At 46.3% G+C, this 25,809-nt stretch overlaps 1 protein-coding gene across 10 annotated transcripts in view; it reads right to left on the bottom strand.

Moving 5' to 3' along the window:
* LOC110499983 (membrane-associated guanylate kinase, WW and PDZ domain-containing protein 2) overlaps positions 1-25,809 on the bottom strand; it is a 263,199-nt gene that overhangs the window by 28,710 nt on the left and 208,680 nt on the right. For all 10 annotated transcript variants that reach the window (XM_036957236.1, XM_036957235.1, XM_036957237.1 and 7 more), the window contains exons 8-10: positions 24,707-24,828; positions 22,650-22,832; positions 11,355-12,044 (exon numbers count right to left, since the gene is read on the bottom strand). In XM_036957236.1, coding sequence (XP_036813131.1) covers positions 11,355-12,044; positions 22,650-22,832; positions 24,707-24,828 — 995 coding nt within the window. The remainder of the gene's footprint in view (positions 1-11,354; positions 12,045-22,649; positions 22,833-24,706; positions 24,829-25,809) is intronic.

The raw sequence follows: 25,809 nt of genomic DNA, 5'->3' as shown, positions 1-25,809 counted from the left end.
TTTTGGGATGATTTTGGCCGGAGGGTAGTGTGAATGAATTGGCTGTGTTAGGAGTAGGTCATGTATTTTCCATGGGAAAACAGAACCCACTTAGCCCCCTATACCCCTCCCCTCCCCATACACCCATCTGTAAGCTGTAAATAATATGGTGGATGCTCCACCACCACGCTTCTATCTGTCCAGATCCTTCAGATCTGCAAACACCGAAGGGGAAGGGCGAGTCCTTACCCACCACCACTGTCATCTAAACAGGCCCAGCCAACATTTACTCAGCAAATGACAACATTCCACAATCTACTAGAACACATGATCACAACAAACAGAGTGTAACAGAATGCAGGAATTCCAGCGATACTCTCCCCAGCCAGTGTTCACACACAGAGCTCTGCAACGCAAGGTAGCAGTCTCACATCAAAAGACCCAGCTTCATAACACATACGGCCCAAACTATTCACTCCACATCGGCCCCCCCGGAGAAACGTAAAAAAAACAAAACAAACAAACAAACAACAGACCGTCTGTCTTCTCAATTCAATTTTCACCCTCTCCAGGAACAGAACGAGTGGATGCAAATCGTCGAGGATCGAATTAGCGAGTGGCTGCCTGACTTAAATGCCAGGAGGCTTCCCAGCGCTAGTCTCTTTTTAAGGGCGCAATCACACCGTAAACATGCCCTCCATCACCAACGAGTGGCACAGCAGAAATGGAAAGTGATCAACAAAAGAGAGGGGGTGGTAGAGGTTGGAGGAAGGGAGAGAGATGAAGCGACAGAGAAGACATATTTGCAAACTATCAGTCTCTCTCAGTGAGTCATCAATCTGACTGGAGCTTGCCTTGCACAGATCCACGGCTAGAATATAGATTTTTATAGATGGGGGGGAAATTACAGCAGCTTATCAGGAACGACTTTAACAATTCTCAAATCCAATTATTTTTTTGGACAGCTCTATCAGCACAGGCACAACATATAAACAGATGATAAAGAACCCACATTACTGGGTGATACATGAGAGAGCGTTCAGACGGCAGGTCTGTTTTTTAATTAAAACTGACTCTTTTCACTTTCTTAAAACAAGGTCAATCATTACGAGTGCTCTTAGGATGACCTGCTATCAACCGGCATTACTTCAAGACAGAACAACCTGTGTTCCCTGGGAAAGGCAGAGCAACAACCATCATGGAGGGTACTCCACAGGGGAAATCCATTCATTGTTAACTCAGGCATAGGAGGTGTTTGGTTAGACAGAGATGTCAGTGGTGCCCTTTCCTATGGTAGATCAGCACTGAGATGTCTTGAGTGACAGACTCTTGCTTCTGTTCCTGTGAGACCCCATAGCAGAGAACATTACTGAGTCAAATATGTTCTAATACCTGAGCTGCATTTCATTTAGTTTGCCTGGTACGGTAGAACCAATTGTATAGTTCAGATAGTGCAAGGATCTGAGCTAGTGCGACATCTGCAAGTTAACCATGACAGGTCACGTTATCATTGGCCTACAGTACTCATAGTATGTAACACTTGCAATGATCACATTCCACCTGGAGATCTGACATAGTAGAGGTGTCTGAAGTGAATAATTTGTCACAGAGCAATGGGACAGGACCATGTAAGAGCAGTGGGACAGGACCTTGTAAGAGCAGTGGGACAGGACCATGTTAGAGCAGTGGGACAGGACCATGTAAGAGCAGTGGGACAGGACCATGTAAGAGCAGTGGGGCAGGACCATGTAAGAGCAGTGGGACAGGACCATATAAGAGCAGTGGGACAGGACCATGTTAGAGCAGTGGGACAGGACCATGTAAGAGCAGTGGGACAGGACCATGTTAGAGCAGTGGGACAGGACCATGTTAGAGCAGTGGGACAGGACCATGTAAGAGCAGTGGGGCAGGACCATGTAAGAGCAGTGGGACAGGACCATGTAAGAGCAGTGGGACAGGACCATGTTAGAGCAGTGGGACAGGACCATGTTAGAGCAGTGGGACAGGACCATGTTAGAGCAGTGGGACAGGACCATGTAAGAGCAGTGGGACAGGACCTTGTAAGAGCAGTGGGACAGGACCTTGTAAGAGCAGTGGGACAGGACCATGTAAGAGCAGTGGGACAGGACCATGTTAGAGCAGTGGGGACAGGACCTTGTAATAGCAATGGGACAGGACCATGTAAGAGCAGTGGGACAGGACCATGTTAGAGCAGTGGGACAGGACCATGTTAGAGCAGTGGGACAGGACCATGTAAGAGCAGTGGGACAGGACCTTGTAAGAGCAGTGGGACAGGACCATGTTAGAGCAGTGGGACAGGACCATGTTAGAGCAGTGGGACAGGACCATGTAAGAGCAGTGGGACAGGACCTTGTAAGAGCAGTGGGACAGGACCATGTAAGAGCAGTGGGACAGGACCATGTTAGAGCAGTGGGACAGGACCATGTAAGAGAAATGGGAGAGGACCATGTAAGAGCAGTGGGACAGGACCATATAAGAGCAGTGGGACAGGACCATGTTAGAGCAGTGGGACAGGACCATGTAAGAGCAGTGGGACAGGACCTTGTAAGAGCAGTGGGACAGGACCATGTTAGAGCAGTGGGACAGGACCATGTTAGAGCAGTGGGACAGGACCATGTTAGAGCAGTGGGACAGGACCATGTAAGAGCAGTGGGACAGGACCTTGTAAGAGCAGTGGGACAGGACCTTGTAAGAGCAGTGGGACAGGACCATGTAAGAGCAGTGGGACAGGACCATGTTAGAGCAGTGGGGACAGGACCTTGTAATAGCAATGGGACAGGACCATGTAAGAGCAGTGGGACAGGACCATGTTAGAGCAGTGGGACAGGACCATGTTAGAGCAGTGGGACAGGACCATGTAAGAGCAGTGGGACAGGACCTTGTAAGAGCAGTGGGACAGGACCATGTAAGAGCAGTGGGACAGGACCATGTTAGAGCAGTGGGACAGGACCATGTAAGAGAAATGGGAGAGGACCATGTAAGAGCAGTGGGACAGGACCATATAAGAGCAGTGGGACAGGACCATGTTAGAGCAGTGGGACAGGACCATGTAAGAGCAGTGGGACAGGACCTTGTAAGAGCAGTGGGACAGGACCACGTAAGAGCAGTGGGACAGGACCATGTAAGAGCAGTGGGACAGGACCATGTAAGAGCAGTGGGACAGGACCATGTAAGAGCAGTGGGACAGGACCATGTTAGAGCAGTGGGACAGGACCATGTTAGAGCAGTGGGACAGGACCATGTTAGAGCAGTGGGACAGGACCATGTAAGAGCAGTGGGACAGGACCATGTTAGAGCAGTGGGACAGGACCATGTAAGAGCAGTGGGACAGGACCTTGTAAGAGCAGTGGGACAGGACCTTGTAAGAGCAGTGGGACAGGACCATGTAAGAGCAGTGGGACAGGACCATGTTAGAGCAGTGGGACAGGACCTTGTAATAGCAATGGGACAGGACCATGTAAGAGCAGTGGGACAGGACCATGTAAGAGCAGTGGGACAGGACCATGTTAGAGCAGTGGGACAGGACCATGTTAGAGCAGTGGGACAGGACCATGTAAGAGCAGTGGGACAGGACCTTGTAAGAGCAGTGGGACAGGACCATGTAAGAGAAATGGGAGAGGACCATGTAAGAGCAGTGGGACAGGACCATGTAAGAGCAGTGGGACAGGACCATATAAGAGCAGTGGGACAGGACCATGTAAGAGCAGTGGGACAGGACCATGTAAGAGAAATGGGACAGGACCATGTTAGAGCAGTGGGACAGGACCATGTTAGAGCAGTGGGACAGGACCATGTTAGAGCAGTGGGACAGGACCATGTAAGAGAAATGAGACAGGACCATATAAGAGAAATGGGACAGGACCATGTTAGAGAAATGGGACAAGGCCATGTTAGACCAGTTGGTCAGGACCATGTAAGAGAAATGGGACAGGACCATGTTAGAGAAATGGGACAGGGCCATGTTAGAGCAGCGGGACAGGACCATGTAAGAGAAATGGGACAGGACCATGTTAGAGAAATGGGACAGGACCATGTTAGAGAAATGGGACAGGGCCATGTTAGAGCAGCGGGACAGGACCACCATTTTTACGGTGACTCTTCTGCTTCAATGAGACCATGCTGACCCACTGCAGTTTCCTGTGGCAACTAATCGATGACCATGGCGGAGCACTGAACAACTGGCCCTGCCCATGGTCCTAATGCCCCTCAGGATATCAGGTAGTGTATACTGTATGTAAGGAAGGGATATTGAATTTGGGAGCTTGAGGGCTGAAGTACTGCGGGCTTTCTTTTCTACCTTGATTAATTGATTGGCTGGCTGAAGTTTGAATCACTTCCTGATTAGAAGAAAAATGATAAATAGATCTGATGTAAAGTGTGACTGTCAGTGAGATTGAGAGGGCTGACATATTTTCTGTCTACGACGAAAGAGCTGTATGCTAAATGAATCAGTAACATACTAATGGGACTTAGTGCTGCCCCCGTACAGTTAATGAGTTGATTGAATCAGAGCCATACGAAACCCCATGTAGATGTAGATATTTCCAACATGACACGACACACCTGCACACGCGTACAGACATGCATGTGCACACACACACTCACAACCGTGAAGAGCACTATAATATCACACCGCCAGGCTAACAGCAGGCCATGTCATTATTTAAATGAGATTTGGATAACACTACGATTTGATGGGATCTTGCATAGCTTATGAATAAAGCCCACAGGGACGGTTAGCTATTTTAAATCATATTTGGCGCATGAAAATGGATTTTGTTGCATGCTGGTTCCATGTTCACTCACGTGTTCAATACCAACACACATCTAGCTGAGGAACAGTAGAAACGATGTGCACTCCATGCTTCAATCCACATTACAGCTCACAACAACACAATCATGTCTTTATCCCTACTACTCGTACAATACAATCACACTTTAAATCGCACGCTTTAAACACACTCCAAATAAAAGGGCCTAGTTTTGTCAATGGAGCCGTTGAGCCGATCCAGGTTAAGCACCCTACTTAGACTCGCTACACACTTTTGTGAAGCCTTAACCCCTGACTCAATGAGAGTGATCTTAGCACCACTCAACCCTAGATCCCCGCTGGGATCTGACCTGGCTGCTCACCCATAAGCCATTTGGATGTCTTTCCCACCTCCCTCTCTCTTCCTGTTCCTCTCTCCTAGGGCCATTCTGATTGGCCAAGGATTCCTGCAGCGGCACAGGGCAGTTCTGCATTGGCTCAGCTCTGCATGGTGCATGTTGGTGGAGACAGAGCTGTGAACATGGCTGTTGCTGTTCAGCACTGTGCTGGTCTGGCAGGCAGCCTGCTCTAGCGCCTCTTGCTGTTAGCCAATGAATCACTGTCTGGCTGTGTGCTGTATAATCCCTGTGTTGCTGGGCGGTGCTCATTGATTCAAAGACTCTCCATCCCTCCCTTCTCTCGATCTCTCCCTCTCTCCTTCTCTCTCTCTTTGTTGTGATAGTCATCTCTGGTTCAGCCCGGAGGAAGATATAGCCACCTTAAAGAGCATTAGGAGGGAACAGGAGGGAACAGGACAGGCCAAGTGAGCAAGAAAGACTAGAATGACTAACACACTGGCAGCATCCTTCAAGAGAAAACCTCAGTGAGAGAGTGTACTCGACCAGCAAACAGCTATTGACCATGTATGGGTGTATGAGTATGTGTGTACTGTGTATGTATACATATGGGTTTCTGCTGATGGGTAAGCATGGGTAGGCGAACGTATGTGAACTTCACAATCCTGCCACGTCGAGGCACACTAAACGGACATGTCTGAAATCCTCCAATTAGTGTTATGGTGAAGGCAGCTTGGATAATGGCGTAGATAGGCCTTAATGAGTGTGTCTGCAGCACACTCGCTAATTAGTGGCACTGATGAGAGGCATGGCGGCTATTTGTATTGGCAGAAACAGGCCAGGAGTCAGCGGGGAGTTGAAGGGATGGCTGAATATCTTAACTTTATTAGGAGAACAGGACCGTTTAAAAGTGATCACGCGTAATTCACTGGATGTTATGGATGGTAAGTGAGTCCGTTTCTGATCCATGGAGGAGAGAGTAAACGGTGTGGACCTCCTCCATTCCTGACGATGAGCGTTATGGGAATTGATACCAATACAAGTGAAGACATACACATAGATGCACACACACACACACACACACACACACACACACACACACACACACACACACACACACACACACACACACACACACACACACACACTCACATTGCAAGCTCAAGTGACTGCACTGATAACATACATTTAGCTGTCATAAGGTAGTTATGAAGTAGCAAACCATGAAGCAATAATGAACAGCTATATGACAGGAACAGCAGAAAGCTATGGGCTAGAGGCACGGTGTAAACACAGACATTACATCCACAGTGCATGTACAGCTAATATATGTGTTTCTGCTACCATTTAGCAATGATGATCACTAACGTCACTTCAAATACTATAATATTTGTGGAGACACGGTGAAACACATTCAATGAAGCCTACACACAGTGACAGTGGTTGCAACTTTCACGGCAAAGCTCATCCGTTGAGTACTGGTGACCATGACAACGTGCAGCCGGGCTACATCATAAACAAACGCACGCACGCAAGCAATCGCACACAAACAGAGTGCTGGGCCCTCTCTGAAATCATACATCTCAATAGTCAATAGCTCCCAGAGATAAGAGCTCTCCCTCATCATAGTTAGTGAGGCCTGTGGCCATCCCCTGACAGACAGAGCTGCTGTGGGGTAACTCAGCCCCCACTGATCATTTAGGATCTCACTAACGCTGTCTCTGCCTTTAATGGAGGGGTTGGCACGGCAACCCGCCATAAAAGAGCCACAACAGCGCCGCGAGGCTCTACACGGACAAGAAATCATGAGTGTGTGTGTGTGTGAAAGAGATGAGCGTTTAATAATAAGGCTGTCACAGCTTCCCCCTCTGGTGACAGAGGGTGTCAGTACTAAACACATCCACCAGATGGTGCTGTCTCAGTATGTTGTGAGGCTGGGAGGTGGTAGACTGTTGACACGTCTGGAGCCGTCTGTCATTAGATGAGCCGCATGGCAGTGCTAGCCACACAACCATCTGGCCCCACCACACGCACACACACACTCATACACACACTCTCATACACACACTGCTGCACAACGGACAGAGCCAATGCATAATCAACTTAGTTAGCTAGTCCTCCCTCTGCTCTCTCTCTCAGTTTGAGAGTGTTTACCAAATAGATGAGCTGTGTGTATGTCTGTGTGTCTGTGTGTATGTGCCATGACACAAACAAGGCATTTGAGAGTCAATGAGAAGAGAGGACATGTTTGCTAGTTGAATGTAATGTGGTGACAGACATTGGTGGTCATCTCTTTACTCTCTCTCTGGGCAGTGAGTTGAGTGGAGGCACAGGTCCTCAGGGACCGAGACAAGGGCCATTTTAATTAGAATGTATGGCCTGGGTCCAGTTCCCTGACAGCCCAGCCAAATCGCTGGGCATTAAGAGCTGGAACATCATTACAATGGAATGGTGACAGTTTTATTAGGGACGTAATGGCCTGGCTAAACGCTGGAAGCTCTCATCCCTGATTGGTTTGGAGGGATGGAAAGATATTTTTTCTGTTTTCACCCGAAGCAACAGAAGTCAAGATCTGGGAGCCGGAAGGGAGCGTGAGCTATTGCCTGCAGGGGTTGAGGTCCTTTCCATTCCAATTCAGTTCAAGTTAGGACATGAGGTGAATTGAAATTCCAATTCAATCACTGAACAAATCCTAATGGAAGAAAAATTAGTTTGTGACAGAATCTCCAGCCAATGTGGTATGGGTGGGGGAGGGGCTAATAATTTCCCCACTGCAGACGGCCATGTTTGAAACAGACTGAATCGTGTCAAGTGACTACTATGACCTTTCACCCTCACAGGGTGAGTCTGTCACAAGATGTCCGACAAACAGACATTCCACTGTGGCGTTCTGCCTCAGGGTGGTGGTGTGGAAGAGCTAAATGGTGCTAACTGGGTTTGATGTAATGTGACTAAATCTACATCAGTTAGCTAGCTGCTTCATGGGCCAGCAGGCAGCGCTTCTAGGAGAGCGCACTCCTTTTGACCTTCCAGCTCTGCTCGACCGCCAGGGTCCGACTACCACACAGATGGGAGGCTCTTTGAGTGTGTGTGTGTGTGTGTGTGTGTGGGCATCCCTCATGAGACAAAAATGACTTAACCCTCCTAGCACCCAATCCCACTTCCTGGTCTCACATTTTCTTCTCTCCTCCATTCCCCTGCTTCCCCCTTCCCTCTGTTTCTCATTCTGTTCACATGCGCTCTGTGGGGCCATGGATTACATGCCAGCCTAATAAAGAAATGTGCAACTGACAGTAGATCAATTCCCAAAATGACATTGACCTTTCTCTGTAAGTTAGTCACCATGGAGCTATCTGCCTGGCTCTCTGACTATTAGTCTTCTACCAGTTGATCAACAATTACTGACGGGGTGTGTGCGTGCGTAGCACCAGTGTAATGGCTGAGTCATTGTGGGGCATTATTGCAATCACACTTCAATAGGGCAGGAGGATTAATGGGAGCTTGCTGATCACAGCAGGCTTAACTACAACTCGTGTCCTGCTATCTATGAACCTCTACAGTGGATGGGATCACTCTCTCTCTCTCTCCCCTGAATGATACAAAACGATACTGACATCACATTAAACAAGGTCCATCAAGTAGAGGTTTTCTACCTTATATTAGAAAGTGAGATTTTTCTGACTTTGACCAGTGACATTGAGTTCCTTATACAATTTTAACAGATTTCCTAACCCAAGTAATGTACCGGTATACGTACCGCTTTCATATCACTGATCTATCTGATGTGATCATCTATACAACACTCCAATCATCCTTGAGGAAACAAGAGGAGAATCATAGTATGACTGAGATAAAGATGGCTAGCCTGTTACATGTTGTCTGTTAGCAGGCCTCTCAGACAAACAAGACGGAAATAAAAGCACTATAGCGCAAATTAGCAACTAGCGGTGGCTTGTTAACATTCTATATCCTGCTCGCGTCATTGTCTATTTATTTCACGCTGTAATTCTCTGCACACAAAAGTCTTACATACTTTTTCTAAAAGAAAGGTCGCAAAGCAAATAGAAAACAGACACCTTGAAAATGAGTCAGCGATTTTATCAAGCAGGAAATTCAATCAATAAAATCTCCACCTCCTACAGATACAAGTGGACAGGATCACTCCCTCTCTCGCCTCCGTGAGATCGCTCTTTCTCCCCTGAATGATACAAAACCATACTGACATCACATTAAACAAGGTCCATCAAGTAGAGGTTTGCAACCTTAGAGAAGAAAGTCCATTTTTCTGACTTGAATAGGTGACGGTAGTAATATTGGGTTCCATATCAAATCTTAAAAGGTGCAATATGCAGAAATCGCTCCACCATTTCCTGGTTGCAAAAATTCGAGTAATTCGCCTTATTTCATTTTGTGACAAAACAAGCAGTCATTGTGTAGAGAATCATTGTACCATCCAAACACCTCTGAAATATATTTTCCAAAACAAAAAAGATAGTATTTTCAGCTGTTTGAAGCTGGTGTACAAAACCCAAAGTAAAAGAAGCAAAAACAAAACTTAAGAATGGGAAACATAGAAATAGCTCACATAGAACAGATCTACTCTATAGCTGTTCTAATACTCATACTAACCATACTATTTGTGACGTGAAATTGAGTATATAGTAGCTGACAATTTGTTAGCTACACTGTCATTGCAAACCACATAGCATATCATTACAGCAGTATGTACCGGTATATTGTTAGCTAGCTACCTAGCGTTAGTTAGTAGCCTAACGTTAGGCTACTTATACATCAAACTTGCCAGTATATTAACTATAGGCTATCTAACTAACTACCCAATGCTAATTGACTTGATTATTCCCGTCATTCTTAGCTTAGCTAAATATAGTCGTTGTGCGTTCTCAATGGACATTCGGGTGCTTTCATAAATTCGTTCTGGCTATCTACTCCGATTTGCAGAATAATTCATTAACGAGCGCTCAACATCCATTGAATATGGCCGGTGTCAGTAAACCTCAGGAAAAAAACGTCATTAAATTGCTGCCAGCAGCAGCACAGTTACAGTCACCAACGCTCTGGATAACATGAAAACTGTCAGCTTTGCTAGGGCAAGTCAAATTGTCAGAGTGATCTCATTTGTGTCTGGAAGCAGCTAGCAAGCTAGCCAACGTTAGCTTGGGTGCTTGACTGCCGTTGCAAGGTCAGAACAAATCAACCCTACTCTTCGGCCCGAGCGTCCAGTGTGCACTCCGAGAGCAAAACGCTCTGATGCTCGGAATTTACGAGCGCACTCTGACACTCCAGATTGAATTTAAGAACACACCCAAAGTCGGAAAATGTCTAACTAGTCATTTGTATACTAACTAGCTAGCAAGAGGTTGCAAAGCAACAGCATCAATTTCCGGTAGACAGGCGAAGAGCTAGTACGCTCAACTGAAAGGATACTGTTCGTTTACAGTATACTAAAATGAACTAATAGTATGTAGTATATACTCACTAAGTATGTAGTATACAGTATGTTAGTAAGAGTGTTCGAACACAACTTATATCTTGCTCACATCACAGTCTTTTTATTTGGGCTGTAATTTTCTGCTCACAAAAGTCTAGACTCTGCACACATACTAAACTTTTAGGTCGCAGTACAAATAGAAAAACTGAAAAACCTTCAAAATGAGTCAGCATTTTTATCAAGCAGGAAATGTAATTTAAAAAAAAATCTCTGTTCGGATGCCAAAGAAAGAGCGCAAGCTAAATACGCACAACATGAGTCCTTCAGAGTAAACGGAAGGTAAGCACTTTTTCTCCCCAGTAAGTAAAATGAAGTAGAGTAAAGATCCCGTGAGAGTAGCTGTGTGTCAGTCAAACACGGCCGTACTGTATAATGGGTTTCTGTGGTCTTAGGACAGGACACACACAGACAGAACACACACACTCACCTGGACCAGGTCACCAGGAAAAAAGAGAGAGATAGAGAATAAAAGAGGAGAAAGGAGGAGAAAGGGAAAGACAGCGTGAGAGAGCAAGATATACAGAGAAACAGAGATAGAAGGATATAATATTGATAGAAGAGAGAACGAGAAAGACAGAGAGAAAGAGAAAGACAGAGAGAAAGAGAAAGACAGAGTGAAAGAAAGAGAGGGACAGGAAGAGAGAGAGAGAGAGAGATGGGTATATGAAGAAGCTCTTCTACATGGAGAGAAAGACAGGAAGTAGCCAGCCGGTTATCGAGGCCCAAGGCATATTCTTACCTCCTCCACCCCTCTGGATGACCAGGCTGGTCTCAGCCCCGACGGCACACTCCTTGAGCAGCTCCACCACCTGGGTGTGACTGAGGCCCTGCACTCCCTGCTGGTTGATGTCTATGATCAGGTCCCCTTCACAGAGACCAGGACACCCCTGGGGCTCCAGCACCTGCTTCACCCTCTGGCCCGTCGGGCTGTCTGCGATGGTGAACCCGAACCCTTCCGCCCCCTTCACCATGGTCAGCGTCAGCAGCTCCGCCTGCGTCGCCCCCGATGACGCCATGGACACCGAGTCCTCGCCGTGCGGCCCGCCGGGCGTCAGGGAGGAGCCGTCCAGGTGGGTGTCGCCGGGGTGCGGCGGCGGAGGGGGTTGATGGTGGTGGTGGGCGTTGAGATGTTGGTCACCGTGCTCCTGGACGAAACGTGCCGTGCGCGAGATGTAGTCCATGTAGCTGTCGTAGTTGGAGCGTCCATTGACCAGGAGGGGGCGCTGCTCCATCAGGCCCAGGGGAGAGAGGAGGGTGGTGGTGGTGCCGGCGCTGGCGCCCGGGTCCTCGGGGTCGTAGGGCAGCTGGTAGCCACGGCACAGCACCAGGGTTACGCTCTGCCCGATGGGCACTGACTGGAACAGCTTGACCACGTCGGCATGGGTGGTGCCCAGGACACACACGTCATTGATGTACACGATGACATCACCTGGAGGAGGGGAGACACACAGCCAATCAAGGCCAAATAGACTGCAAAAACAAAGACCTATAGGGTGTTCAATAGGGCTTATTCAATATTGTGTAAAAGAAGCATGGTTCTTTATCATGCAGAATCAGGTCTTTGTCTCAGTATCAATACGCTACATTTCTATCTAAAATGTAATCTTAACGTTGCATTCTACTGAATAGGTTCCAGCATTATTATACCTGAATTAGACGTCAGATAATGGACAAAACCATTAGGCACAGAAATACACTAGTCAGTGAATTGTGTGGTGGACAAATGAGTGAGATTTGCCACACCTCATCACTGTACCTATCGCTACACACACTCAGCTATGTAGATAACTCAACTATTTATTGACAGTTAATACACAATAGCTCTCGCTCACAAAGTGCCATATCTTCTTCTCGGTCTCCGGTGCTGTATTCAATTTAATATTGTATTCTGTGTTCTGTCAGGTGAGATACGGCTCTATATTTCAAAAGATGTTGATTAGGTGGGAGAACACAAGGTGGCATCCATATTTAATTTCAGTCCCGCCAAAACGCACTGCCCAGGTTTATAATGACAATCATTATTTTTCAATTATAAGCATAATTATTATGCTAATCGGAGAGAGAGGAGAGATAGAGAGGGAGAGGGACAAAGAGAGAGACAGAGAGAGAGAGAGAGAGAGAGAGAGAGAGAGAGAGCGAGAGAGAGAGAGAGAGGGAGATGTATGCACAATTACCACAGATGTTTGCAACTCAGCACAAACAGACCTGGGAACCAGGCTACTTAGCATACCCTGTCAGTGTCATTTCCTTTTTGTGTGGAGACAGAATGCGTTCAGAGTTTAAATGCAGGTTCATACTGACAGAGCTAGCGTTAACGTATTCCTGGAGGCAGTGTGACGTGCGGAAGCAGGACTGTTTAATTAATCTGGGTAAATATGGACGACATTTGCCTGGAGCCCTGGTGTCACAATCAATAGCTTCACACGCTCCTGGAAAACAAATGATGGAGCCATGACCTCATCATGCCCTGGCCGCAGTGGCCCAGGAAATCATTCTTTATGACGGGTGACGAGGAGGGACACCACTGCAGGATTTCACTCGCATTTTCTCACACACCAAATATGCAGGCGCATACATACGAACACACTCACACAGTGCCACGCACGCACACACACTTTGTCTCTCCGTCTCTATCCTCCGCTTCTCTTTGACCTCTAGTTCCTTCTCAAAACAATCACGAACCTCTACTCCACATTACCCTACGTCTTAAATCACCAATGTCCTCCAACCTCCACACTATGACCTGACCAATAGAAACACGCTATCTAGCACCAAGGACCATGATGCTTCCATCACGTCTATCTTCATTGTCTAATAACATCTATCTTCTACTAATGGTCATTCAACAGTATGGAACAGAAGACACCCTCCTCCTGCCAAGAACAGGCCATCATATCATAGTGTTAAAGTGTCCCCAGTAGGGGGGGTCTGACTGAAGTAGAGGCCATATGTGTCCATGGCGGAGGACAGAGTAGCCATCTGGACCATTAGCACATACATACACACAGGCAGAGTGAGAGAGATGGAGAAAGTGAAAGAGAGAGAGAGAGGGAGAGAGAGATGGAGAGGGAGAGAGAGATGGAGAGGGAGAGAGATAGATGGAGAGAGAGAGAGAGATGGAGAGGGAGAGAGAGAGAGATGGAGAGAGAGAGAGATGTAGAGGGAGAGAGAGAGATGGGGAGAGAGAGAGATGGAGAGAGAGAGAGAGAGATGGAGAGGGAGAGAGAGAGAAATGGATAGAGAGAGAGAGATGGATAGAGAGAGAGAGATGGAGAGAGAGAGAGAGAGAGAGGGAGGGAGAGAGAGAGAGAGAGATGGAGAAAGTGAAAGAGAGAGAGAGATAGAGAGGGAGAGGGAGAGAGAGATGGAGAGAGAGAGAGAGAAAGAGATGGAGAGGGAGAGAGAGAGAGCGATGGAGATGGAGAGAGATGGAGAGAGAGAGAGAGATGGAGAGAGAGAGAGAGAGAGAGAGAGATGGAGGGAGGGAGGGAGAGAGAAAGAGATGGAGAGAGAGAGGAGAGAGCGAGAGAGAGAGAGATAGAGGGAGAGAGAGCGAGAGAGAGAGAGAGACAGAGAGGAGAGAGAGAGCAGTAGCACTGAAGATGACACAGTGACAACCACAGCACTGCAACTGCACTACTGACCCCACAGCACTGCACTGCTGTCACTGCAGAATGGCTATTTACTCTACGTCACCCTATTCAGGAAACTAGGCGTATGTCGCAAGTCACGACTTCACAGGAGAGCCGTTTGAACGTAAAAGTATTTGTTTATCAAAATGCCTTCTCGAACATGTGAACTTTCATGCCTTAATAACAAACTTGTATGCCATCTGTAAATACGAATAAAAAAATAAAATTACGAGCCCTGTTGGTTAAGCCACAGAAAAAGACAGCAATCTTCCCACTAGCCATGACTGGATGAGATAATGAGTGGGCTGGACATGCCGTGAGAGGAGTTCGTATTGGTCTGCCATATAGAGGCTTAATTCTGTCTAACGCGGCTTTAAAAAAATGTATTGTGTAGTGGAGCTGCATAAGTGTTGCTCTCCACTTTCTGTAGGATCAAGTTTTGAAATCAGTGGAAATAGTGTATGGTAGCTAAAGACATGGAGAAAACACCTGTCTCTGGATCACATCTTCAAACTAAGGTCAACCGTGGCATGGCATTCGTGACAGGGAGATATGTCCATCATGCATGATGATGTATACAGGTAAGACAGTCTAGCGTTAGCTAGCTACATTTTCAGATATTACACATTTCTAATTTTGACGGAAAGTGGTTTCATTTCAAGCTAAACTGTACTGTTAGCTAGTTAGCTAATGTTAGCTGGTTGGCTCCCTAGCTGACGTTATTAGTGGTATCCCAGAGCCGTTTGCTTTTCTAGTTAGAGCACCCGTTGTACACTTTAATGAAATTGTTGCCAGCAGAGCTGGTTAGGCTGTTTTCATGTTATCCAGAGGTAAACAAATCATCGGTCAGGGAGTCAAGTGTGTGCTCTGAACGTTCCAAGAGCGAAACGAGATGGGTGGGGCTAAAGCTTAAGAGGGTGTGAACGGTGCTGAATGGGTGTAGACAAAAAAAGAGCTCTTCACTACATACCAAAACATTCAAAGGTCATTTTCTCAAAAGTGAGTTTACAGGTTTATCGACTTCTCAAAACAGAATTACTTTCCCAAAGTTCCTCAAAAATGCAGTGTATGATATACCATTTTAGTGTATGATATACCATTTTAGTGTATGATATACCATTTTAGTGTATGATATACCATTTTAGTGTATGATATACCATTTTAGTGTATGATATACCATTTTAGTGTATGATATACCATTTTGTTGCTCTACTTGTATCCAATGTAAAATACACCATTTCAAATGTTGCTCCATAAGACCGAATCCAGGTGGTGAGTCACCTTTAAGAATACTAGGTAGCGTCCCTTCACAGGCAGATGCTTTAAGTTTTTAGATAAGGGTACGTGTGTGGGTTTAGTTGTGGAAACAAAGGTACGTTGCTATTGGTTTGATTGCATGAACCCAACGCTATGTCAATGGACCCCATCACATACCGTGTCACTTTATCCTCCTCCAATACTGTACATTCCAGGTCACTGTATAAGGTCACTTACTTTAACATGACAAATACTGTGCTTTCCCTCTAACAAATACAGTGTCACATCTAACCACTGTGTCCCGGCTGAAAGAGATGGTATCATATGTTTTTCCTCAACACATTTCTCTGGGTCTGCAACCATGTAGCGAAACAGGCAGAAGAGGTGTGAGTGTGTGTGTGTGTGTGTGTGTGTGTGTACGGACACAGAGCGACAAATAATCCTTCTGAAATTGGGAATTTCACACTTCCACAGGCCTGGTTTCCCTCTCTCCCTCTCTATTAACTATGTGCTGTTAGAATCCAACACAGTTTAACTAGGCCACTGAGTCTGGAGGGAGAGAGGAGAGGAGAGGAGAGGAGAGGAGAGGAGAGGAGAGGAGAGGAGAGGAGAGGAGAGGAGAGGAGAAGAAGAGAGGAGAAGAGAGGAGAAGAGAAGAGAGGAGAAGAGAAGAGAGGAGAAGAGAAGAGAGGAGAAGATAAAGGGGAAAGGATGTTAGGAGGATGTTGGTAGGACTACAGAATAGATAGTATACCTAGCTATACAAAGTATTTCCTAATCAGACCATTACTGATCTGTTCCAGCTGGCTGGTAGGCATTATTGCAAACTTTACTTGCCGATACTTCCTCAATTCCCGACTTGGAAGACAATGCATGTTTTCAAAACTTCCATGGATAGTTGCAGGTGGTTTGTTTGAATTTAGAAAATGCTCCGTCATTTTAAAAGTTTTTGCTCCCTGAAGTAACACAACAATGTGTACACTGACATCTTGTCTATTTCAAATCTTCTCATTGATCGAGACAGGTGAATGCCATTCAACACGACGATTGATTTCTGAGTCACGGTCATTACACAAGACACTTGGGGTGGACCCCCACCTGTCTCAATGAGATTTGAAAATATTTGAAATAGACAAGATGGCGGTGTTGGATTACATCATGAAACAAAAAATGAATTTCATTTAATAAAGAATAATTTTCTAAATTCAACCAGCTGCAACTATCCATGGAAGTTTAGAAGACATGCGTTATCTTCCAAGTTGGGAATTTATGAAGTATCGCAAAGTAAAGGTTGATCGCCAAGTAAAGGAAGATCTGTACACCACCTAAGTAATAATGCCTATTTGCCAGCTGGAACAGCAGTAATGGTCTGACTCAGCTAGATGTTTAATAGCTACAATAAAGTGTATCATATATTGTAATATGTTTGAAATGCTGAAATGCTTCAGTCTGTTTTTAGACCCCATCATAGTACTGAGACTTCCCTTGTGAAGTGGGTAAATTACCTTTTAATGGCATCAGACCGAGGTTCTGCATCTGTCCTTGTGCTCCTAGACCTTAGTACTGCTTTTGATACCATCGATCACCACATTCTTTTGGAGAGATTGGAAACCCAAATAGGTCTACACGGACAAGTTCTGGCCTGGCTTAGATCTTATCTGTCTGAAAGATCAGTTTGTTTCTGTGTATGGTTTGTCCTCTGACAAATCAACTGTAAATTTCGGTGTTCCTCAAGGTTCCATTTTAGGACCACTATTGTTTTCACTATATATTTTACCTCTTGGGGATGTCATTCGAAAACATAATGTTAACTTTCACTGCTATGCGGATGACACACAGCTGTACATTTCAATGAAACACGGTGAAGCCCCAAAATTGCCCTCGCTAGAAGTCTGTGTTTCAGACATGAGGAAGTGGATGGCTGCAAACTTTCTACTTTTAAACTCGGACAAAACAGAGATGCTTGTTCTAGGTCCCAAGAAACAAAGAGATCTTCTGTTGAATCTGACAATTAATCTTAATGGTTGTACAGTCGTCTCAAATAAAACTGTGAAGGACCTCGCCGCTACTCTGGACCCTGATCTCTCTTTTGACGAACATATCAAGACTGTCTCAAGGACAGCTTTTTTTCCCATCTACGTAACATTGCAAAAATCAGAAACTTTCTGACCAAAAATGATGCAGAAAAATTAATCCATGCTTTTGTTACTTCTTGGTTAGACTACTGCAATGCTCTACTTTCCGGCTACCCGGATAAAGCACTAAATAAACTTCAGTTAGTGCTAAATACGGCTGCTAGAATCCTGTCTAGAACCAAAAAATTTGATCATATTACTCCAGTGCTAGCCTCCCTACACTGGCTTCCTGTTAAGGCAAGGGCTGATTTCAAGGTTTTGCTGCTAACCTACAAAGCATTACATGGGCTTGCTCCTACCTATCTCTCTGATTTGGTCCTGCCGTACATACCTACACGTACTCTATGGTCACAAGACGCAGGCCTCCTAATTGTCCCTAGAATTTCCAAACAGCTGGAGGCAGGGCTTTCTCCTATAGACCTCCATTTTTATGGAATGGCTTGCCTACCCATGTGAGAGACGCAGACTCGGTCTCAACCTTTAAGTCTTTACTGAAGACTCATCTCTTCAGTGGATCATATGATTGAGTGTAGTCTGGCCCAGGAGTGTGAAGGTGAACGGAAAGGCTCTGGAGCAACGAACCGCCCTTGCTATTTCTGCCTGGCCGGTTCCCCTCTTTCCACTGGGATTCTCTGCCTCTAACCCTATTACAGGGGCTGAGTTACTGGCTTACTGGTGCTCTTTCATGCCGTCCCTAGGAGGGGTGTGTCACTTGAGTGGGTTGAGTCACTGATGTGATCTTCCTTTCTGGGTTGGCGGCCCCCCCTTATGTTGTGCCGTGGCGGAGATCTTTGTGGGCTATACTCAGCCTGGTCTCCGGATGGTAAGTTGGTGGTTGAAGATATCCCTCTAGTGGTTTGGGGGCTGTGCTTTGGCAAAGTGGGTGGGGTTATATCCTTCCCGTTTGGCCCTGTCCAGGGTATCATCGGATGGGGCCACAGTGTCTCCTGACCCCTCCTGTCTCAGCCTCCAGTATTTATGCTGCAGTAGTTTATGTGTCGGGAGGCTAGGGTCAGTTTGTTATATCTGGAGTACTTCTCCTGTCTTATCCGGTGTCCTGTGTGAATTTAAGTATGCTCTCTCTAATTCTCTCTTTCTCTCTCGGAGGACCTGAGCCCTAGGACCATGCCTCAGGACTACCTGGCATGAGGACTCCTTGCTGTCCCCAGTCCACCTGGCCGTGCTGCTGCTCCAGTTTCAACTGTTCAGCACCTGGGGTGCTGACTTGCTGACCCTGGTCATTTATGAACATTTGAACATCTTGGCCATGTTCTGTTATAATCTCCACCCGGCACAGCCAGAAGAGGACTGGCCACCCCTCATAGCCTGGTTCCTCTCTAGGTTTCTTCCTAGGTTTTTGCCTTTCTAGGGAGTTTTTCCTAGCCACCGTGCTTCTACACCTGCATTGCTTGCTGTTTGGGGTTTTAGGCTGGGTTTCTGTACAGCACTTTGAGATATCAGCTGATGTACGAAGGGCTATATAAATACATTTTATTTTATTTTATTTGATTAATACTTCCACATGATATATTGTGGCACATAAAACACATGATCATCTCACAATGTAAAATGTACCATCTAGTCTGACCTGAAACAACCCATCAACTACTGTATCAGCCAACACTATACGGTACAGTATACTACAGTACAGTATAGTACAGTACAATATAGTATAGTATTGTACAGTATAGTACAGTACAGTATACTACAGTATAGTACAGTAGAGTATACTACAGTATAGTACAGTACAACCAGGTCAAGGCACTGATGAATGAGTCAGGAAAAATACTGCACTTGGTCCAGTCCAGTAATGCAGAGTAGTTTATAAATACACAGGGCCATGCAGAGTAGTTTATAAATACACAGGGCCATGCAGAGTAGTTTATAAATACACAGGGCCATGCAGAGTAGTTTATAAATACACAGGGCCATGCAGAGTAGTTTATAAATACACATGGCCATGCAGAGTAGTTTATAAATAAACAGGGCCATGCAGAGTAGTTTATACATACACAGGGCCATGCAGAGTAGTTTATAAATACACAGGGCCATGCAGAGTAGTTTATAAATACACAGGGCCATGCAGAATAGTTTATAAATACACAGGGCCATGCAGAGATCATTCACATGACTTCCAGAGTTATATTCCCCTGATGACTTTTAGTGCAGTTGGCCAGTTTCTCAGTGTGTGTGTGTCCCACGCAGCCCGGGGAGCACAGGCAGGGCCAGGAGTTATGGTGTTCAGAAAATCCTTACAGTGATTAATGGACAAACACAGCCCCGCAGGCACACACATACGCATACACACACTCATACGCACCCAACAGGATTGCAGGCAAGTTTGCACACACACTGCACCCCACACACATGTGTATAGAGAGAGAGAGAGAGAGAGAGAGAGAGAGAGAGAGAGAGAGAGAGAGAGAGAGAGAGAGAGAGAGAGAGAGAGAGAGAGAGAGAGAGAGAGAGAGAGAGAGAGAGAGAGAGAGAGAGAGAGAGAGAGAGAGAGAGAGAGAGAGAGAGAGAGAGAGAGAGAGAGAGAGAGAGAGAGAGAGAGAGAGAGAGAGAGAGAGAGAGATAGAGAGAGAGAGAGAGAGAGAGAGAGAGAGAGAGAGAGAGAGAGAGAGATGAGCTCTCCTGCTGGGTCACCACCATAGAGAGAGAGAGAGAGGGAGAGAAAGATAATCTCTCCTGCTGGGTCACCACTATAGAGACAGAGACTAGTCCATGGCTCCCTTTGTGTCAGAGTGTGTTTCAGACTAGTGTTTCTACCACTGTTTCAGACTAGTTCAGTTTGACCTGTGTCCATCTTTCAGACTAGTTCAGTTTGACCTGTGTCCATCTTTTAGACTAGTTCAGTTTGACCTGTATCCATCTTTTAGACTAGTTCAGTTTGACCTGTGTCCATCTTTCAGACTAGCTCAGTTTGACCTGTGTCCATCTTTCAGACTAGCTCAGTTTTACCTGTGTCCATCTTTCAGACTAGCTCAGTTTTACCTGTCTCTATCTTTCAGACGAGGTCAGTTTTACCTGTGTCCATCTTTCAGACGAGGTCAGTTTGACCTGTGTCCATCTTTCAGACTAGCTCAGTTTTACCTGTCTCTATCTTTCAGACGAGGTCAGTTTTACCTGTGTCCATCTTTCAGACGAGGTCAGTTTGACCTGTGTCCATCTTTCAGACGAGGTCAGTTTTACCTGTGTCCATCTTTCAGACGAGGTCAGTTTTACCTGTGTCCATCTTTCAGACGAGGTCAGTTTTACCTGTGTCCATCTTTCAGACGAGGTCAGTTTTACCTGTGTCCATCTTTCAGACGAGGTCAGTTTGACCTGTGTCCATCTTTCAGACGAGGTCAGTTTGACCTGTGTCCATCTTTCAGACGAGGTCAGTTTTACCTGTGTCCATCTTTCAGACGAGGTCAGTTTTACCTGTGTCCATCTTTCAGACTAGCTCAGTTTGACCTGTGTCCATCTTTCAGACGAGGTCAGTTTTACCTGTGTCCATCTTTCAGACGAGGTCAGTTTGACCTGTGTCCATCTTTCAGACGAGGTCAGTTTTACCTGTGTCCATCTTTCAGACGAGGTCAGTTTGACCTGTGTCCATCTTTCAGACGAGGTCAGTTTGACCTGTGTCCATCTTTCAGACGAGGTCAGTTTTACCTGTGTCTATCTTTCAGACGAGGTCAGTTTTACCTGTGTCCATCTTTCAGACGAGGTCAGTTTGACCTGTGTCCATCTTTCAGACTAGCTCAGTTTTACCTGTGTCTATCTTTCAGACGAGGTCAGTTTTACCTGTGTCTATCTTTTAGACTAGTTCAGTTTGACCTGTATCCATCTTTTAGACTAGTTCAGTTTGACCTGTGTCCATCTTTTAGACTAGTTCAGTTTGACCTGTATCCATCTTTTAGACTAGTTCAGTTTGACCTGTGTCTATCTTTCAGACGAGGTCAGTTTGACCTGTGTCCATCTTTTAGACTAGTTCAGTTTGACCTGTATCCATCTTTTAGACTAGTTCAGTTTGACCTGTGTCCATCTTTTAGACTAGTTCAGTTTGACCTGTATCCATCTTTTAGACTAGTTCAGTTTGACCTGTGTCCATCTTTCAGACTAGTTCAGTTTGACCTGTGTCCATCTTTTAGACTAGTTCAGTTTGACCTGTATCCATCTTTTAGACTAGTTCAGTTTGACCTGTGTCCATCTTTCAGACTAGCTCAGTTTGACCTGTGTCCATCTTTCAGACTAGCTCAGTTTTACCTGTGTCCATCTTTCAGACTAGCTCAGTTTTACCTGTGTCCATCTTTCAGACGAGGTCAGTTTTACCTGTGTCCATCTTTCAGACTAGCTCAGTTTGACCTGTGTCCATCTTTCAGACTAGCTCAGTTTTACCTGTGTCCATCTTTCAGACTAGCTCAGTTTTACCTGTCTCTATCTTTCAGACGAGGTCAGTTTTACCTGTGTCCATCTTTCAGACGAGGTCAGTTTGACCTGTGTCCATCTTTCAGACGAGGTCAGTTTTACCTGTGTCCATCTTTCAGACGAGGTCAGTTTTACCTGTGTCCATCTTTCAGACGAGGTCAGTTTTACCTGTGTCCATCTTTCAGACGAGGTCAGTTTTACCTGTGTCCATCTTTCAGACGAGGTCAGTTTGACCTGTGTCCATCTTTCAGACGAGGTCAGTTTGACCTGTGTCCATCTTTCAGACGAGGTCAGTTTTACCTGTGTCCATCTTTCAGACGTGGTCAGTTTTACCTGCGTCCATCTTTCAGACGAGGTCAGTTTTACCTGTGTCCATCTTTCAGACTAGCTCAGTTTGACCTGTGTCCATCTTTTAGACGAGGTCAGTTTTACCTGTGTCCATCTTTCAGACGAGGTCAGTTTTACCTGTGTCCATCTTTCAGACGAGGTCAGTTTTACCTGTGTCCATCTTTCAGACTAGCTCAGTTTTACCTGTGTCTATCTTTCAGACGAGGTCAGTTTGACCTGTGTCTATCTTTCAGACGAGGTCAGTTTTACCTGTGTCCATCTTTCCGTCTTGTGCAGCGGGGCCGTCAGGTATGACACTCTTGACCTGCAGGAACTCATCTGGCTCGTCTCCTCCGATGATGGTGAAGCCAAAACCCATGTTGCTCTTCTGCAGGGCCGTGGACAGGAAGCTGCCCTTCAGCTGGGTGGCGTCCCGTGTGAACAGGGGCTTCTCTGTAAGGGAGAACACACACATACACACACACAGACGGAGAGACGGACAGACAGGGACGCAGGCAGGCAGACACAACACACACAAGTACAAGTGTGCAGGGACACACACACACACACACACACACAATCAATAAACAATATACATACACACAATCAATAAACAATATACACACATACATCATACTTAGACCTTTACAAAGCGAGCATGATGCACCACAAATGCTGATGCAAGGCCATTTTATCATTCAATAGGATGGTAGAGGTGAGGCTTGTTTGGTGGAGGGGCTGCATGAACACAGGGATACTCTCTGGGTAGGTGGAGGGGTAGGCAGGGTTAGAACAGTGAGGGTTGGGTGCTGACTTATGCAGGTGGGACGGTGTTTGCTCCAGCTCCAAGCTGCCACAGCCAAGGACCTTCCACTGAACGTCTACAGCCATGTAAACTGTCATCACTTCCACTCCCATCCTACACCAGGGTTCTGTTAGCTGAATACACACTCAGAGGCTGGAGCAAAAACACAGTGCAGAACATCAGGGAATAAGCAACATCCATGAGAGTAGCTTGGTATATTTCCCTTCTCAGAGGGGTGAGGGGAAGCAGGTGAAAGATCTTCACATTCTGGAACAACATGCTGTTGGAACACTGAAGAATCATGAGCTCGCTTCATCCGCCCAAAAAACAATGCTCAGGGAACCAAAAGGTGGAAGGCCAGGATTCATGAAATAGTCTCTGGCACGGCAAAGGGGGAAACTCAGCCAACGAGGGTTTGCCACACTCAATTCAATCTCCCCTCCGTTCACCTTGGAAGGCAAGTAGGGGGCACACACCCGTCTCTCTCTGTTTGTTTAAAGCCAACGTTTGTTGTCAGGCGTCCAGACATAGAGCAGGGTGTTTACAGTTTCTGCTGCCTGCCGCCAGACGTAAGGAGGGGAAGACACAACGTAGTGTAGCGCCATCAAACATGTCAAGCAGCGAGTCGAGCGCCTCAGACGAGGAGGGATCCAGCGTGGGTCTGCCGGGGAAGCAGGCATGCTTTGAAAAGAGAGCGCGGCAGCTCAGTGCAGGCAGATGAAGAACAAGCCTGTATTACTACTCACTGCCCTACTTACTGAGAGAGCACCACAGGGGGCTACAACCCACAGCAGCCGGCTCTACCACAAAGGCGTGAAGCGACTGGTGGAGGTGCAGGTGTGGGCAGCACGACGTATCCCTCCGCGCACGGTGGGGGCGCCGCAGTGGGGAGTTGGTGATGGAGGCAGGGGGTGTGTGGGTGTGCAGGCCCAACAGCGACACCCGGTGGCCCGGGGGGAGGGACTGGGAGAGGTCGCTGAGGCTCTGGCAGCGCTCCGGGGCAGGTCCGATGTGGGCCAGGGTGGCTCTGGGTAACGTGGCGGAGAGTGGGACCTCCTCTACCACTGTGACAGAGATAAAGTAGTCCACTCAATGTCTGATGCTCTCACAAGTAAACTTCCTTTTTATCTCCTTGTTTATATGTGTGGAAATATTCATTTTTTACCCTCTCTGCTGTCACTTAGGGGGAGAGAGAGCCTTCACTTTGCAGCGTACAGGACGGGTAACCATGGAGACAAACCCCTTCACTCACAGAGGCCAATTTAACACGGAGACAAACCCTCTCAACCTACACAGCATGTTTTACCTCAGACAGCCTCGATGAACTTAGTGGGGTGGTAAATGTGTGCTGAACAGAGAAGCTGGTGTTAGCGAAGTGTTAGCAAAGTGTTAGCAAAGAAAAGAGAGTTGTGAAGAATGAGTGATACACACACAAAGACGACAGACATTTCCCTCGAGCTAAAAACATCTACACACAAGAATCATTCACAAACTCTTAACACATTGGGTAGAGGTGCCTTACCTCTGTAGATAGTAGGTAGGGGCAGCGAGGACAGACCCTGCTCTTGCATTTGCTGGTGTTGCTGGACTCTCCTCTTGGCTTCCAAGACTGGGTTCTCAAACTGTGTCCGCCTGTTTATGTGGCTACAGAGAAAGAAAGGTATAACATTCCTCTGTGCTCTCTGTAGTATCCACCTCCTCATCCTCTTCCTCTCTCCCTCTGTAAAAAGCTGGATGCACAGTGCTGTGCTACAATGATTAATTCAATAGCCTTAGTATCCCTAGTATTATGTAATGGAGCTGCAGGATGGCTTGGCTAAGAAAAAAATGAACAAACGCCCAATTAGGTCCCATTCTAATGAAATCAGCAGCTTCCTGTAATCAGCATTAGGAATCATTTAGTATTTCTGGAGTGGGTTCACGAAAAAAGATGACTCCTTGAGTATATTTTCTTGAAACATTCTGTCAGTGTTAATTTAGTCAATAATTATAAATACTGTAATTTTGAAAGTGTGAAGTAATTAATCATCATTTCGACGTGCCCTCCTGGACGGTGCGAGACTGGAGGAATAATGCTTCTGTAGGTACAAACAGCGAACAACGGCCTACACACCCTCTGTTTCTTCATGAGATATTAGGTTAACTCAACGGTACAGCCAGGCAGTGAGACATAATTATTGGACTTGGCAGGGTCAGGTATGGCGCTAGTATGCGTGCGTGCGATGGCTCAGTGGTTGCCTGGGGATATGGAATTTCTACATGGCAGAGGGAGAGAGGGAGTGTAGGCAAGGCAGGCACAGTGTTCTGGTCTTTCTTGGGGATAGAGAATAGAACACGGCCAGCCAGCCAAACTCCCTCTCCAGCCAGGCTATAAATAGACCTCCTCTCCTCTCCCTGGACTAGGGGAACTAGTGCGCATCTAGCAGGAGAAAGGACACGTCCAGAATAGGAAGGGTACATTTGGTTCAATAGAGAAGACAGAGACACCTCACCATTGCATCACATTGCACAAAGATGGCGCACACACACACACACACACACACACACACACACACACACACACACACACACACACACACACACACACACACACACACACACACACACACACACGCAGGAGCGCAC

Source organism: Oncorhynchus mykiss, chromosome 21, assembly GCF_013265735.2.
Source record: "Oncorhynchus mykiss isolate Arlee chromosome 21, USDA_OmykA_1.1, whole genome shotgun sequence".
In the NCBI taxonomy this organism is placed as follows: Eukaryota; Metazoa; Chordata; class Actinopteri; order Salmoniformes; family Salmonidae; genus Oncorhynchus; species Oncorhynchus mykiss.
The sequence above is the reverse complement of the archived record's forward strand: the minus strand, read 5'-3'. Positions and strand labels throughout refer to the sequence as shown.